General features: G+C 49.4%; 1 protein-coding gene across 1 annotated transcript; it reads left to right on the top strand.

Annotated features, from left to right (window-relative positions):
* Window positions 1-3,261: 3,261 nt before the first annotated feature.
* LOC101640072 (CMRF35-like molecule 7) lies at window positions 3,262-16,091 on the top strand. The gene is made up of 3 exons (XM_045299299.1): window positions 3,262-3,301; window positions 12,107-12,436; window positions 16,013-16,091. The coding sequence occupies exons 1-3, from the start codon at window positions 3,262-3,264 to the stop codon at window positions 16,039-16,041; spliced, it is 399 nt and encodes a 132-aa protein (XP_045155234.1). The 3' UTR covers window positions 16,042-16,091.
* Window positions 16,092-17,760: the final 1,669 nt, after the last annotated feature.

The raw sequence follows: 17,760 nt of genomic DNA, 5'->3' as shown, positions 1-17,760 counted from the left end.
GATGATCCCTTCAGGACCAGTGGTGTGAGTGGCGATGCTGGGAGGGTAGAGGGAGAGTGGGTTGGAAAGAGGGAACCGATTACAAGGATCCATATGTGACCTCCTCCCTGGGGGATGGACAACCGAAAACTGGGTGAAGGGAGACGTCGGACAGGGCAAGATATGATGAAATATTAATTTATAAATTATCAAGGGTTCATGAGGGATGGGAGAAAGGGGAGGGAGGGGAAAAAAGGAGGACCGGATGCCAGGAATTTAAGTGGAGAGCAAATGTTTTGAGAATGATGAGGGCAATGAGTGTATGGGTGTGATTTATACAATTGATGTATGTATGGGCTGTGATGGGAGTTGTATGAGCCCCTAATAAAACGATTAAAAAACACATTACAATAAACACCCTTTAGTCTTCATCTAGTTTCACCCATTACCATAAAAGAAGCAATTGCTACATATATTTTCTCTCTCCCTTTACTTCTGCTCTACATTGGAGGAAAAAGTTGCAGATAGAATTTTTGAATCCTAATTACTTCAGCAAAAGCTCAGAAGAACAATTTCTCCCATTTTCCAAATGCAACGCCAAATACCGACAGTCTCAAGATAGCAAATATTTCATGTATACATTGAAGGAACATGTAATAAAAGTCATAGAAGCAAACAAACAGAACAGACTCTTCAGGAAAAAGGAAACCCATCCTCAAGCACAACAACTAAGGAAATGCACGGTGCATTTGCAAACACAGTGTTAGACAGGACGTTTGGGGGACGGTTTGTCGTTTTCTGTTTTATCGAATTGGGCTGTCGTTGTCAGCGTAAGGTGAGATCCATCGCTGCTGCTCTGACTTGCATCTCCCGGATGGCTAGTGACCCTGAGCATCTCCTCGTGTGTTGGTAGCCATTTTAAGGTCATTTTTGGTGAGCTGCTGAGAGCCCCTGAGGCGAGACCAGGCGCGAAATCTAGAAGCAGCTGGGTTACCAGCCTGTTCCTGACAACACTAGATCACAGATGCAAGCAGCCCACGTGCGCGGTTGCTACCATCGCAAACACGGAGGCAACAGGCGCCCGGGTCTCTTGAGGAAGTAAGGATGCTTGCAAAACCGAACAGGACAAAGCAAAACAAACCTGACTCTGGTTCCGTCTTGAAACACAAGTGAGCAATCTTGACCGAGAGATACAGAGCAGGGAAATGCTGCACAGCCCCCTGGAAATGCAAATGGCGAGATTCCAACCCCGGGGAACCCCACAAGGCCTGGGTCCTCCAATAAACTCAATGCAAGAAAATAAAAGGAGGTGGAGGACAGCCTAAAGATTCAACGAGACTTAAAAGGTTTTACAAAGACCAGCAAGACTAAACCGGAGTGTTTGGGGATACACGCTTGGCTGATGAAACTCACGAGAGCTAAGAAAGCGATCCCTCTAAAAGGCAGGCTCGTCATAACTGAGGAGCCCTGGTGGCATAGTGGTTACCAGTTGAGCTACTAACTGCAAAGTCTGCAGTTCGAAACCACCAAGTGCTCCATGGGAGAAAGGTGGGGCTTTCCACTCCATAAAACTGACAGTGTGGGAATCCCACAGGAGCAGTTCTACCCGGTCCTGTCAGGGTGCCAAGAGTCAGAACTGACTGCACGGCAGGGAGTGGAGGTTCTGTATCAGTCCTCTTGGGCAGTGTGGGAGGCAGTGGTTGGTGTTAGGGCAGGGCTATGTGGCTGGTTGGCCAAATTCTCTTTTCTGACTTGGTCACAAGACTGCTTGTGGTGTAATCATAATCCCTAGGCGGTATTTCTTTCTCATAGTTTTCTATATTTTGGATCCTAAACAGGAGTCCTCAAGCTTGTTAAACAGGGGGCCAGATCACTGTCCCTCCGACCCGTTGGAGGGCCGGACTATAGTTTTAAAAAACAACTATGAACAAATTCCTATGCACACTGCACATACCTTATTTTGAAGTAAAATAAGCCAAACGGGGCAAAAACACCCGGCAGGCCGGCTAAATGTCCTCGGCGGGCCGCATGTGGCCCGCGGGCCGTAGTTTGAGGACCCCTGCTATTGAACAACGAAACATGTTAACAAGGAAGGAAGGACCAGGGAGGGAGAGTTTAACTGCCGCGTTGTAAGTCAAAATCCTAATTACACTCTGTCAGGGCAAGGTTAAAGCTTTTGTCTTATTCCTAATAAGGAAACCGGGCCGCTAACTTCCTCCCAGCTCCATGCTCTGAGTTCATCTATGTGTGTGGGTGTGAATTTCTTTGTAATACGCTATTTTTCAAAGGGCAGCTCGAGGGTGACAGAAAATAAAATGAATGCAAAGTCAAGTCCCTATGTACCACCTCTCCCCACCGCACCAGGGCCCTGGGACTAGCGTCGTGCGTTCGTGCCTGCATCTATTAAAAGTGAAGAAGCTCTCGTGCCTTACTGTTGTCTGAAGTCCATCATTTTCATCGGAGTTCACTCTTGGGGGATGCAGTCCTGGGAGCTTTGGCAAACGGGTGCCGTGGTGTCCGAACCCGTACAGTGTCCTTGCCCTGCCCTTAGGAGGGCCCTGGGTGGGCTAATCCTCCTCTTCCCGAGTTAATCTGAGTGTTCATTCCATCCTGGGATTCGGCCTTCAGAACGACTCATACGCTCCCTCATTGAATTCTCACCACCGCTGTCATGAGCCCAATTTGCAGCTACGCCATCAGAGGCACCAAGAGGTGAAGTGCTTGCCCATAATGGCGCAGCTTGTGGGGGCTGTGTGTGGGGTTAGAGCCCCGGGTCTGTCTGAGCCCACAGTCTGAACTTCCAGGCGCTTGACAAAACACCTGACCAGAGGAATCCCCAGGTGTGCAGAGTCAGGGGGGGTGGGGGGGTGGGGCTCCCCTGGCCCCTCTGGATGGGATTCCCTGCTGCCAGGCCTGTCACTGTTGCATGCAACATTTTCCGGGTGGGCACCCAGGCTGATGAGTCTCTTGTGCCCAGGATCCCAGAGCCAAGATGCCCCCTCCCCTGGCCCTTCTGCAGATCTATGTCCCCTGCCCCTCCTCATCCCTGCCCAGCCCTCTGGCTTCCTCTTCTCTACCGAGTGAGGACTGCCGTGCCCTATGACCCTCTCTTGCTGAATAACTCAAAGCAGGAAATACGCATCCTATAAAAGGAAGTGAGTATGTTTGAAAGTCAAAGACCTTCTGGACACGCAGAAGGCCAGGCACGAGCTTCAAGCACCCAGCGGGATCCCAGTTGGTGCCACCTGTGGGCAGAGGGTCAGGAGCCAGGGCAGCTGGGCCATGTGGCTGCCCTCTGCTCTGCTCTTTCTCAGCCTCCCAGGTGAGTGGGGCTGGAGTCTTGCAGGAGGCAGAGAGGGTCTGCCCTGGGTTCTTGGGGGCTGCCCTGCCCGGCCAAATGAGAGGGGGCCTTCATGAATTCATTCTACAAAATGCAGCTGTCTCCTACGCCATGCCAGGCATTGTGCCAGGCATCGCACCAGGCCCTAAGGAAGTAGAGGGAAATGCAATTAAATCCACAGGCACGGGGCTGGGGATCCCAGTGCCTATTTTGGAGGTGGGGAGGGGCAGGACACAAGGCAATCCCTAACAGATGCAGATGGCCAAAGTCCTTGAATCCCCAACGCGGGTTGTGACTCATTGTAAAGCAGTGAGATGGAATGAGGTGGCCGGAGAGGTCCTGGAAGATATGTAAGTGCTCGTAGTAAGTGCAGCTATGATGTGGTGGGTGAGATGGCGGGGTGGGCATCGCATACAAAATTCTAGCAACAATTTGGAGAGGAGACTGGAGGTGGGGGGTGGCACAGGAGGCAGGAAACCTCTCAGGCCACTTCTGCCACCATCCAGGTGCCAGAGTGGATCCTGCGCAGCATCCCCAATGCCTGTGTTGGCAACCCGACTGGCAAGAAACCAAGTGTCGCAGTCCTTGTTATGAATCAGGAACCAAGGCTCAGAGAGGTTAAGTAACTGGTCTAAGTTTGCTGGCCACTCTGTGGTTCTTTCTACATTTCTACACCCAAAGCTCATCGTCTTTCTGCAATGCGCTGTCCCAGACAAGACAGTAATTGTAAGGAACCTTTCTGAGGTACCATTGATGCAAAGTTGTGAAATTTGGCTCTGGGGATGAAGCAGAAGGCAGGCTCCGTGGAGATACCAAGTCCTCTAGGGAAGTGATTGGTCTGAAGAGTCTAAAGTTGGTTCTCCCTGGTGGCGCCGTGGTTAAGCCTTTGCTGCTAAGCAAAAGGTGGGCAGTGCAATCCTACCAGCTGCTCTGCAGGACAGAGATATGGCAGTCAGCTTCTGTAAAGATGTACAGCCTCAGCCCCACCCTGGGCAGTGGTCTGGGAACCTTTGGACACGTTACTTAACCACGCCTCTGGAGGGTCCTCTGTGGGTGGGAATCGCCTTGACAGCAGTTGAGTTTGGCTTGGCTCTTGATTGAATCCTATGTTCGATGCCTATTGCTTGATTATCTGACGGCCCAGTGTTATCACATCGGTCCTTATAAATCAAAAATGGAGGCAGGAGAGTGTCAGAGCCAGAGAGAGATCTGAAGATGTTACTCTGCTAATTGAAGGCTGGAGCTAGTGCTCACCTCATTGGGTCTTGTTATCAGTAGCCAGGGTGCCCTCGGCCGTAGCGGCCGAGCATGATTAATAGGCCCAGAACAACTTACAGGACAGTGAAATGACCTCGTGGGATGCTGTCACAGTGTGCACAGAACAGCATGCATTCGCCTGGTCCTTCCTGGCAGATGTACTGGTTGCCCCAAGCATACGTGTGTTTCATTACAGGCTCTAAGGTCTTTACTTCTTTATTGCCATCCTGGCAGCCTCATGTATGCAGACTAGAACTATGTTCCAGAGAGTTTTCCATGGCTGGTTTTGGGGGCAAGTAGATCTCATGCTTTCCATCCAAGCTGTTCCTGGGTAGACTCAAACCACCAACCTTTGGGTTCATAGCTGAGTGTGACACCCACTCGCACCACTCCGTCTCCAGAATAGCCTTGCTAGACGGCAGAAATCAAGGTTATCAGCGGAGCTGCACTCCTTCCTGAGGCTCTGGGGGGGAATGTATCTCCCGTCTTTTCCAGCTTCTAGCGGGCACTGCGCTGCTTGGCTCATGACTCCTTCCTCCATCCTCAAAGCAGGCTGCAAACACCTTCAGATCTCTCTCTGGCCCTGGTACCCACCCTCTTGCCTCCTTCATTCACTTTCAGAGACCCCTGTGATGGCACTGGGCCCATCAGATAATCCAGGGCCATCTCCCCATCTCAAGATCCTTACCTTAATCACACCTATAAAGTCTCTTTTGTCGTGTAAGGTACCTCTCCATAGGTGCTGGGGATGAGGGTATAGATGTCATTAGGGAGGGTGGGGTATTGTTGAGTACAAATGACAAGACCGGGGAAATGGAAGGGACTCAGGGAGAGGGTTCTAAGGGGTGAGGAGGTGGCATGTTGCTGTGTGGTGGGTTGTTTGCAGATGGCCTTTCTCACCATGATCCCCTACCTCCTAGCAAATGAGGTGCTTATGGCCTACCAAGGAGATTGGCAGGCTTCCTAGTAAGGCAAATAAGGTGCATGGCATGCTTGTAGGAATGGGATCATACAAATAAGGTGCCTGCTACTCCGGCAAGAGGATTGGTCAGTTTAGTCATCCTGTTGGGCTTAAAATGGGTTACTCCACAGCAGACAGGAAATATCACTGCCACCAAGGGGAAAATTGAGGACTGGAATCCACCCTTTGGATCAGGGATCCCTGTGCTGAGAACCTCCTAGACTGAGAAAACTGGGAGGGAGATGTAGCTAGAGAGGCCAGGAAGCATAAACAGAAATGGCAGCAGCCCGGGGACATCATAACCTGGAGATTTGTAGGGGACAATGTGGTGGGTTGCTAAATCCACTTAATGAGAAAGCTAAGTGCCTTTAGGCAGAAGGTGTGCTGTGGAAGTGGGATATCTCTGGGCCCTTATTGACAGGTCTAGGCTCTCCTAGCCTGGGAGTGAGAGTGCAGGGGGCTTGCTGGTAGAGTACAGTGGCGCCAGGCACTTGCCAGCTGAGTTAGGCTCATTGACCTGCAGAGCTAGACAGTTAAACACTTTGTGGTTAAATCTTCCTGCCAGAGCAGGGTACCTATGGGCAATTATTGGTGGACCCAAAGCAGTGGTTCTCAACCTCCCTAATGCCGCGACCCTTTCATACAGTTCCTCATGTTGTGGTGACCCCTCAACCGTAAAATTATTTTCATTGCTACTTCATAACTATCATTTTGCTACTGTTATGAATTGGGAGACCCCTGTTAAAGGGTCGTTCCACCCCCAAAGGGGTTGAGACCCTCAGGTTGAGAACTGCTGGCCTAAAGAGCTTCGTAATACTTGCCAGAACAGGGGCAGAAGCCAGACTGGCTTGAGGGACTGGGGTTGACAAGGACAAGAGCCACGGAGAGCATGGCCAAGAAGCTGTCCCGATCGAAGCGCTGTATCCTGAGTCGTTCCTGAACCTGACTTACAACCTATTACGTCCACAATAAACCCGATAGTCATAGATAAGGCTTATGAGTCCCGTGTGGTCATGGCAATGAATTATTGAACACCGCAGAGAAGTAGAAAGTCCTGTGGGAGGGATGGCTGGAGTCAGAATGGGATAAAGGGATGGAGAGAGGAAGAATGGCTGGCCTCTTCTTCATAGGAATCAGCCTCGGGCTGATGCTCCTGGTGTTTCTCTCTCACCCCTGTGAAGGTAGATGAGGACGTTGGGCGGTGCTGCTACCACGTCACTTTCACAGTTGGTGTCAGAAGTGGGATCATTGCAGCAACTCACAAAACACGAGACTCGTAAAAACATGAGACTTTGTACAAGAATGATTCTCTCTCTCTCTCTCTCTCTCTCTCTTTTTAATGTTTGATTCTCAAATGGTTGCTTTCATTATTGTTTTGCCTGTAATGGCAAAAAGGAAATTAAGAGATGTTCCGGTTCAACTTCAGGAAGAAAAATCACATCCTGAGTGGCTTGGGACAGGAACCAGGCAGGGTAAACGAGATGATGAATAGGGAACCAGAACCTTCTGGTTCCATGCAGCCAGAAACCCAAGACCTTATGCATATGGAGGGGAAGACAGAAGGCGTGGAGAAGAGAAGAAACAGGAATGCTTTTTACAAAGGCTATGTGATTATCCGAATGTACTGTGGATGTTGAATGTTTCTTCTACCTAGCATTGTAAAACAGACCACATTGTAAGATAGAAAAGAATTTGGGACATTGAAAATAACAGTGTGCATGTAACTCTACCTTCAGCCAGTACTGGATTGGATATGCTAAACGGATGGCCAGGGTTGGTCAAAAGAAACACAGACTGTGTCTAGAATACTGGGGGCTTGAGTAGAAAACCCGGGTCCCACTCAGACTTTTTTTCAGCCAGAAAATTTTCATTTGAGAAGACATGCCGCCCCAGCTAGAATTGCTGAGAGAGAGAGAAGGAAATCGGAAAGAAGCCCTCGTGAGTGCAGGGAGGGGACACTGGTTTGACTTTGGGGATTTTGAACAAGCAGTTTGCCATTAGATAAATTGAGGCAGGAAAGCCAGTACCCATCAGATGAACCCCCTTCCAGGACTGGAAGTTAAATGGAGCTGGCAAGTAAACAGCCAGCATGCTCACTTGAGATGCATGTGAGTATGTGAGACACATAAATGAAGAGATTGACTGAGCTTGCACATGATGCTGAGTTTCATGGACTTAACCCGCGGAACCTGGGAATGTGAGAGAGAAGTGGGTGACTGGCCTACGGTGTAAGGAATTGTTGGGGCTCCTAATCCTATGAATGGTACCTACTGATCTAGACCTCAGAGGTTAAGGAAGAGCTGGCTGGAAGGAGACCGAAGGAAGAGAAATGTTTGACACTGTGAGCTGGTATAGATTGCTGCAATTGGGGGTGGGGGGGTGGGGCTTGCTTTGTACTGGATTTTGCTTATGGCTACAGCTGTTTGGTGTTCTGTTCAGAACAGCAGAGTCTTCAGGTCAAGGAATACTTGTTGACTCTCAGTAGTGTTTTGATAAGGATGGGCAATTTAAACATCGGCTACCTAAAATGGGGAAGCGATAAAGGAATGCAGTGGCTAGCTCACGTGCTTTCATGAGTATGTTTACACTCAGAATGAAGGGACAAGGGAGGCTCTCTGCTGAATAAGTTCCTCTTTTCCTGCTGGACTTGAGGAAGCGCGGGTGGGAGAAGATGCTGATAGGATTACATGACTCAACTGTGAGTGTTGATTGTGAACAGGATTCATTGCGATGGCAAAAAACTGTGATTGTCGAGGCTGTCGGTGTGAAAGAGTGGACTAAGGGGGAGGTACTGCCGGATTGGAGTACAGTGGCTGAACCCAAAGTCCCTGGAAGGTTTCCATACACTGATATTTTGTGACGCATGTTGTTGTTGTTTTATTGTTAAGTGCCCTTGAGTTGGTTCTTGCTCATAGCTGTCCTATATACAACAGGACAAAACCTGCGGGGTCCTGGACCAGCCTCACAATTGTTCTGATGTTTGACCCCATTATGCAGCCGCTCTGTCCATCCATCTTCTCTAAGGTCTTCCCCATTTCCACAGCCCTGTTGCTTTACCGAGCCCGGTGTCCTTCTCCAGAGCTCGGTCTCTCCAAAGTAGGTGAGATGAAGTCTCACCATTCTTGCCTCTAGGGAGCATTCTGGCTATGCGTCTTCCAAGACTGATCGATTTGTTCTTTTGACAGCCGTGGTACTTTAAATATTCTTTTCCAGCACCAAAATTCAAATGTAGTCATTCTTATTCAGTGTTCCTTACTCAATGGCCAGCTTCCACATGCATGTGAGGAGATTCCAAATACCAGGGCCAGTGTAAGACGTGACAGAATAATAATAAGTTATAAATTATCAAAGGTTCATGAGGGAGGGAAGAGTGGAGAGGGAGGGGGAATGATGAGGAGCTGATACCAAGGGCTCAAACAGAAAGCAAATGTTTTGAGAATGATGATGGCAACAAATATACAAATATGCTTGACACAATGGATGGATGGATGGATGGATGGATGGATGGATGGATGGATGGTGATAAGAGTTGTACGAGCCCCCAATAAACTGATTTTTATAAAAGAAAGAAAATACCAAGGCTTGGGCCAAGCACAGCTTAGTTTTCGATGTAGCATCCTTACTCTCAGTCCTTTAACGGGGTATTGTGCAGCTTATTGACTCAATACAAGGCTTACAGCAAAGGAATCAGCTTCTCCCGGTTACATTTTATCAGAGGTCAGACAGGGCAAGTGTAAGATGACTTGTGGAGCAAGAACTGGACCAGATCAGATGTATACTTACAGCAGACATGAATGTTACCTAAACAACGTCATCCTGAAGTCTCTTTGCCCTGGGGAAGACTAGCTGTTAATGATTATTTGGGGCATTATTGGGAGAGGGGAGTTGTTTCCAAGTAGAAAACAGCCATGGCTGGAAAAGCCAGGTGGCCTGAGGTGTGATGGGTCATGTTTATGTGGCCTTTTTTTGGCAAGGTCTTAGAATTTCCACCAAATGACTGAGTGGGACTATGTACATGAGGTCCTGGGAGTGGAACCATGCAGAAAAGGTGTGTGGAACTTGTGAGAGTGGTGGTGGCATAGATGGGTTTTTCCATCCTACTAAGCTTAATCAAGCCATCCCAGAGGTTACCACCAAGGAGAGGAGCTGTCAGCAGAGTGCCTCCTTTGGACCTGGGATCCTTGCCCTGAGAACCCTCTAGACCCAGAAGACAGAAAGAGAAAGAAAGGGTGGGAGGGAGAGAGAGAGAGAGAGAGAGAGACTGGAGATGGTGAGAGATATTGAGGAGCAGCAGCAGAGAAATGGAAGAGGCAAAAACAGCAGAGCTAGACCCGCAGAAGTGGAGTGGTGGGCTTCCCAGCCCACGCAGTGAGAAGAGATCTGCTGGTGCAGTGGGGCGCCTCTGAGCACTTAGGGGTACAGCTAAAGACCTGTACAAGTGGACTAGGAGCTAGACTGCCATGAGGGGCCAAGGGATTGAGAGACTGAGGGCCCGGGAATGGCCTGCCTGTGGGCATGACTGAGAAGCTATCATGACTGAAGAACTATATCCTGGGTCATTCCTCAGCTTGAGTTATAATCTGTTACCTGCCTAATATAAATCTTGTAAACATGGGCACTGTGAATCATCTAAATATTGACGTGAGAGTGCTATGGGGGGGTGATGTTTGGTGTCAGAATGGGGTAAAATAAACAAACAAATAAATAAATAATGTCTGACCTCAGGTTCATAGGAATCATAACCCTTTGACGGATACTGTTGGTCATTCTCTCCACCTTAGGAAGTTAGATAAGGAGTTAAGATGATACTGCCACCACACCATAGTTTAAAACAGCTTTTTTAAAAAAATCGTTTTATTAGGGGCTCATCACAATCCATACATACATTTTATCACAATCTCTTATCAATGGGTGCATAAGCAAATGTGGCGAAGAAAGCTGATGGTGCCTGGCTATCAAAAAGTATAGCGTCTGGGGTCTTGAAGGCTTGAAGGTAATCAAGCGGCCATCAAGTTTAAAACAGTTTTATTGCCACTTCAACCACATACCATACAATTCAATAGTTCAATCATATCAAGAAGAGTTGTACAATCCTTACCACAATCAATTTTAGAACATTTTCTTCTTCCTTGTACTCATTGTTGTTCAGGTAATTTTCTTTTTCAATTTTGGCAAAAAATATACACACCAAATCATTCTCCAATTCAACAGCATCTGCATGTATAATTCAGTGCCTCTGATCACACTCTGCATATTGATATCTCTCTCCAAACTGTTCCACCACCAGGGCCCTCAGCGAAAACTCTTCCTCCTTCACCCACAGCTACCATAGGTCAAGCTCAGTTTCTTTCTTTCTTCTCAGGAACTTTATTGATATAATATTCACAAAGTCAACCACTTTGTAAAAGAGTTGTATATACACGATCACATACGTTCTAATGCTCCCTCCACCACACCCATTGTTAGACATGCTGATGGTCCAGTGGTCCTAACGCCCTGGCTCTGTAGACTCTCACCTCACCTGCCCACGATTCTGAAGCTGTGTGGCAAGAGAGGCTTCTATTGTGATTCTCTCCCTCTTTATTCACTTCCACGTGGCCAAGACACGTGTGCTCACGCCAAAGGATGAAAGCACATCTCAAAAGGGCAGACATGACAAGAATCCGCCAATTTAACAAGACGGCCATTCAAATTTGTGCTCATCTCAAACTGTCCAACTTATTTGAGGCCCTTATCACTCTGTCCACACGAGCCCTCCACTAGAGAGGAAGGACGGGACCAGAGTACATTCAGCATGGGACAGGTGCCGCGTCGAGTTCTGTACCTGTGGCATTTAAGGTGTATTTGTAAATGGCGGCTTGGAGCTAAGGGAGAAGTCGGGCTGCAGATACAAGTTTGAGTCGTCAGTGTATGGAGAATATTTGAAAGCCTAGGGATGCAGGGAAACCCTCAGGGAGGCACATTCAGTAAGATGAGATGAAGGCTAGAGAGAGAATCCTAGAACACCCCCGGAGTCTGCAGGAGTCAACTCACACTGGCTTGTCCTCCCTCCTAATGAGTCACAGAACTGATTGTGGACACCTCGGGGGTCAAACTCCACGTTCGGCAAGATCACCACCGTAATTGTCAAAACCAGAACTTTTCACTCCCTTGGGTGGCCAGTAGTCAACATTGGCCAACATGCCATCGGTTACACCAAGACTTCATGAAAGGGGGCGAGAAGTGGGATCAGCAGAGATCCCTGAGCTGGAAGAGTCAGATAAGGAGAAGATGAGATGAGAACGGTTTAGAAAGGACGAGGAAGGAGAGTCACGTTCTACAAGGATGTCTATGAAGACGAGCCCCAGGGAGAACACAGGGCCGTCACTGAGGAGGCCCATGCAGGGCACGGCTGAAGAGAGAGGAGATGTCAGGAATGGGGTGTGTTGGGTGGTGGCTGGGAAGGTTGGGGAGGGGAGAGAATGTTCAATCCTCAGACACCGACCTGGGATCCCATGCCCTACGGGCGTCTGGGTTGGGCTGGGCTGGCTCAGGGTGGGAGAGCTGTCTTTGGGGACTCTGTTTTCCAGGCTGCTTCACCATCCGGGGCCCAACGTCAGTGAGTGGCACGGAGCTGGGCTCGGTGACCGTCCAGTGTGACTATGATGCAGGATGGGAGACAAACAGAAAGTGGTGGTGCCGGGGGAAAAGTTGGAGGTACTGCAAGGTCCTCATTCGAAGCACGGGAACAGAGCAAGAAGTGAAGGCAGGCCGGGTGTCCATCAAGGACAATCACAGAAGCCATTTCTTCACGGTGACCATGGATAAGCTGCGCAGAGACGACGCCAATACGTACTGGTGTGGGATCGCGAAAAGTGGAACAGACCTGGGTGTCCAAGTTCAAGTGACTGTCGGCTCAGGTAAGAGTGACCTCATGGGTGGGTCAGGGGTGGTGGTGTCTGTCAGTCATTTGCGAAACGCCAATATGAAGGCAATAACCTGTGATCAACTTGGCCTGTGTCTATCAAAAGCAGTTCTGGCCGCACCAACAAACTGGCCCTTCACGCCATTGACCATGTCCTACATCAGGTGAGTCTCTGTGGTCCCTTCCCTTCTGCCAGGGTACCCACCTCCTAATAAGGGCGATTGTAGTAAAGGGCCACAAATTGGGGTTTTTAGGAGCATAGACATTTATTGTCTGCCAGCTCTGAAGGCCCAAGAGTCTGAAATCAGCGTTGATCACGTGGATTCCTTCTGAGAAAAAAATCTGTTCTCACATTCTAGCCTCCCTCTATGACTGATGTTGACCCTTGGTATTCCTTGGCTTATAGATATGAGGAGGTACCCCACCCCACCCCCAAAATGGATTTTTTCCCCCAAGCTAGTATTTTTTTTAAAAAAACAACCTTATCACCTTCAAAGCACTCTCCATTACATTTAACAATTTGTCAAATCTGCAGTTCCATTCTTGGAAACATTTTCCACACTCATCTGTTTGGATGCTGACAGTACCTCCCTCTTTTCTCCTTCACCTCTTCTGTGTCGTCAAATCACTGTCCTTTCATGTTCCACTTCGTTTGCAGAGACCAAAAGAAGTCACAAGGAGGGAGTGAGGTCAGGTGAGTAAGGCGTGTGGGGCAAGAGAGGCATGCTGTTTTTTAGCCTAAAACTGGTGCACTGAGATGGCTGTGTGAGCAGGTACATTGTCATGGTGGCAAAGCTGACTGTCCTCCCTCTGTCAAAAATCAGGCCTTTTTTGGTCACACACTGTGTTAGGCAGGGTTCTCTAGAGAAACAAAGGCAGAATGCTAATAATTTTGTATATATTTATACAGATAGATAGATAACATAAGAAATAAACATTTAATTAAATTATAAAGCCGAACAAATGGCTCAGTGCAACTCACTCCCGTGAGACAGCTGTGACACACTGGCAGTCCTTCAAGTCTTGAGGGCTGCTGGGTAGTCCTCTGTAGAGCAATTCAGGCTATCCGGGCACAGGCAGCAAACAGCAAGGCAGGTCACCAACAGTCAGCCAGATGACAGGGTCTGACAGTCCCCAGCTCAAGAGATGTAAATTCCAATGGTGTGGTGAAGCAGATCTTGAAGGAACCTCAAATTACAGCGACACAGTCCACGGGTTAGTTGTCCCACAGGTAGTGTAGCTTGCAAATTGAGGCAAAGAACAAGCAAGGCAGCCGCACACTGATCCGATGATCAAAGAGCAAGAGACCTGAGAACTACAAAGGTGAGGCTCGCTGAGCCATTAATCCCTCCGCCCTTCAATTAACCCCACATGTGTTTCTTGGCCAGGTTGGCACAATAAACTAACTACCTCACACACTGTTACACAATCTTTGCAGAACCTCTAAATAGAAAGCTTGATTAACAGTCTGACCTGGTGGAACGAACTCCAAATGAACTATCTCACATCAAAAAACAAATGCGCATCATCTTGATCTTTGATTTCACTTGATGAGTTTTTTTGGGTGAAGTGACGATGGTGTCTTCCACTGGCTTGATTGATGTTTGTTTTGAGGGTCGTAAGAATAGCACCATGTCTCGTCACCAGTAATGACCTTGGAAAAAGGTCTGGGTCGATTCAGAGCTGTTCTTTCAAAGCATGCCATGTTTCCACGTGATGCTCTGTTTGCTGGTCAGTCAGAACCGGAGGCACAAATTTCACAGCGGCCCTTCTCATTCCCAAATCTTCCTTTAAAATATGCTGAACTGAGCTCCAAGATAGTCCAGTAACTTCCCCATCTCTTCAATGATCTGCTGTCAGTCTTCCAGCACAAGCACATGAATTTTGCCAACATTTTCATCCATTCAGGAAGTTGACAGGCGTCCAGAATGAGGTTTGTCATCAACTGACATTTCACCTTTTGAACGAGAAAGTTGAGTTTCTCCCATAGCACTGTCTTTGCAAGCTGTCTTCAACATCACAGCCGCTTCTACGGCATTTCTCCCAACCAGGAAACAACATTGCACAGCCTGTTCTCACACATTGGCCATCCCAAAAAAACGAGGTTCTAGCGAAACTGCTTTTATGAAAAAATTCACTGTGACCAGAGAGCCTTCCCAGGCAATGCCACTGGGTGCACTAACTCAGAGTGAGTTGCTTGATGCTCTCCTTGCGGGAAAAATGCATACTATGAAGGCTCTGTTCTGATCAGCAGAGCTTTTTTTCCTGTGGGTTTTTTTTGGGGGGGGGGGCAGTACCCCCTTGTACATCACTTCCCTCCCTGCCTCTGTTCTCACAGAGCCACCTACCTTCCATCTGTGTCCTCTATGCCCCTTCCCCTCTTTGATACAGACATCGCTCAGTGGATTAGGACCACCTTACTTCCCATATGACCTCATGTCAACTGACATCTTCAAAGACCCTCTCTCCAAACAAGCTCACCATTTCCGGAGGTTGGGAGTTCAATCTATCTTTGGGAAGAGCACAATGCCATCCCTACCACCCCTGTGTTATAACCTGATACCAGCTGAATATGCCCCACCAGACCTGCTGTCGCTCCAGTCCAGGCTCCAAGCCTACCCTCTGTCTCATCCTGCCCCTCAACCCTCCCCATCCACCATCCCCCTCCATCCCTCAGCAGAAGCTCCCTCTGGGGAAATCTTCTCTCTAGTTTAGCCACCCATTTAGTTGACTAACACAAAGGCTTGAGGAGCTAGTGACTACCGAGAGGAACTAAGATACAAATCCCCAAGAGGCAAGGCAGTGCCACGCAGCAGAGAGAATTAGTTCACCTCAATGGTAAAGTGGCCTGGAGCTAGCCAGGAGCAGGGGATGGAAAAATCACAAAGATGGGACGCTGCCGCCTAGATCTGGGGGCTCTAGGTGCCCCTGTAAGGACAGTGGTTCATGCGCTTGGCTGCTAACCGAAAGGCTTGCAATGGGCACCCACCAACTTCTCGCCCCGGGGGAAAGAGGAGACCTGCTTTTATGGGGATGTTCGGTCTCGGGAGCCCTCTGGGCCAGTTCTGCTCTGTCCAATGAGGTCGCTACAAGTTAGAATCGAATCAATGTCCCTGGGGTTAGCTGATTCCCTGGGAGTCCCTGCAGAATGTTTGGCTGCTCATTGAAAGGTTGGCAATTCAAGGCCACCCAGGGGTGCCTCTGAGAAGGGGCAGAAAAGCATCCATGGAAGACCCTGTGGAGTACGAGTCTGCTGTCGCACACGGGAGGTGGCTGTGAGGCAGCTGACTCGGCAGCCACGGGCTGAGTGCTTCCGTAGGGCTGAGAGGTGCTTTGCGCACGGGGAGTCCCGAAGGGGAAAGGCAGGCTGGTTCGGATGACAGCTATTGAGGGGATTGCTGTAGAATCTGAGCAGGTTGTGGTAGTGGGCGATCTCCTCAGTGGGGCTCTGTGCCCTGGCCTGGGCTGGGCAGTGGCGCCACAGCGTTGGGGCACAGGAAGTGCAAGATCTCGGAGTGGGGTGGGGCAAAGGACCTCCAGCTCTGGCTCTGACCCCTCTGCCCTCTCACAGGACCCACTACGTGCTCCTGGCATTTGTGAAGGTGCCCTTCCTCCTCGTCGTGCTTGGAGTTATCCTCTGGTTGAAGGGGTCTCAGAGGGCCCCCAAGGAGCAACGGGGTCAGCCTGACAATGCTGACTTCTCCACGGACCGTCTGGCCAAAGGCACAGCCCCTTGCATGGAAGGACAGTACCTTCTGACCCCGGACCCAGGTTTCAGAGGAGACCTGGGTGCTGGTGGAAGAAATGGCCCCTGAGTCCTGAGATGCCAAGGACCCAGGCTGAGGACCGAGGCCTCCACTCTGGCCCCGGGGCTGTCCAGTAGCCCTCCTGACACTGCATCACTCGAGACACAACCAGGGTCCTTCTGAGGCCTCTTGGAATGTGAGCACCTTATTAGCACATCTTCTGGTAGCAAACACCTCACCCCACCAGGGCAGGTGGGGCTCCTGGCCGGGGCTGTCGGTGAACAGCGTGTCCTTGCGGCTCAGCCCGGACTGTCGCACAGACAGAAGCCACACAGTGTGTGAGACAGAGCAGGGATGGGGACCCGCCACACGCTTGTAGGACAGACCTACAGCATTTTTTAAGTTGGTCCAGTTGGGCTTTGATGACTCGTGTTCCCGAGAATCCCGGCTGAAGGTCTTCCTCCGAAGGGCAATTTTGTGGTGACTTCCTGGTTCAGAAGGCACCCTGGTGACATCATGGATGAGAGCTGGGCTGCTAACCACAAGATCAGCAGTTCAAACTCACCAACTGCTCCTTGGGAGAAAGATGAGGCTTTCTGCTTCCCTACCGAGTTACAGCCTCAGGACCCCACAATAGCGTTCTACCCTGTCCTATTCGATCGTGATGAGTTTAAATCAACTTCATGACCGTGAGCTTTTCTGTCCTGGTTCAGGGGCCTGAGTGGATTGGATGTTCCTACTACCTGGGCAGGACACTTGTCCTGAGTCCAAAGGCTGAGGAGGCCACCTGGGCCCAGCGTCAGTGCTGGGCTTCATCCTTCCTCCTCTTCCTCCACTCTGCCTCCCCAGATTACTTGTCCTCTGAGCAGGGCTGAACTTCCAGGTGCTGAAACTTGGGCATCTGGCCCTTCGGTCTTCTCCTGAGGACAACTGCTCAGGCCACCTCCTGCGGGCTTGTTAACCTCAAGAAACTACCTCAAGGTTGGGGGTGGAGGGTAATGCTGATTAAAGCCGTCTGAGGGGTCTACTGTTGTCTATTTTAAGTCATGCTGTCTACATCATGTTGTTCATTGAAACAGAATTTCTGATGAGGGTGACGGAGACATTCCGAAACAGTGGTGACGATTGCACAGCAGGGCGAATGTGACCAATGCCACTGAATGGTTCCTGCAAAAAAACAATGTTGAAACGGGAAACATTTTGTGACATAAACACTTGCCATGGAAATAACTGTGAATGAAATACTTGATTTTGGGGGGGTATCACGGATGATGGACCCTCACAGATGAAGGAGTTCCCCTTAATGTGCAGAGAAGCTGCAAACCAACATGCACATAGACATGCATGTACACACACATTTGGGATGTCTCCTTTTGAGCCTTCCAGATGTTGTGTCCACCCTCCGCTCTGTCCGAATGGTGGGCCGTGATTCTCAACATCAAGAGGCAACAGGAAGTTCTCAGCAAGGAATACAGGAGAGAGGAATTTTCCAGGGTCTGCCATATGACCTTGAATTTCCCCTCTTCACTGGGACTCTGGAATCCCGGCTTATGCAAGGGTCACTCCTGGTTAT

Source organism: Echinops telfairi, unplaced genomic scaffold (assembly GCF_000313985.2).
Source record: "Echinops telfairi isolate 266 unplaced genomic scaffold, ASM31398v2 ScPeMD7_7458;HRSCAF=8496, whole genome shotgun sequence".
NCBI lineage: Eukaryota > Metazoa > Chordata > Mammalia > Afrosoricida > Tenrecidae > Echinops > Echinops telfairi.
Note: the sequence above shows the minus strand (reverse complement) of the source record. Positions and strands in the feature narration are given on the sequence as shown.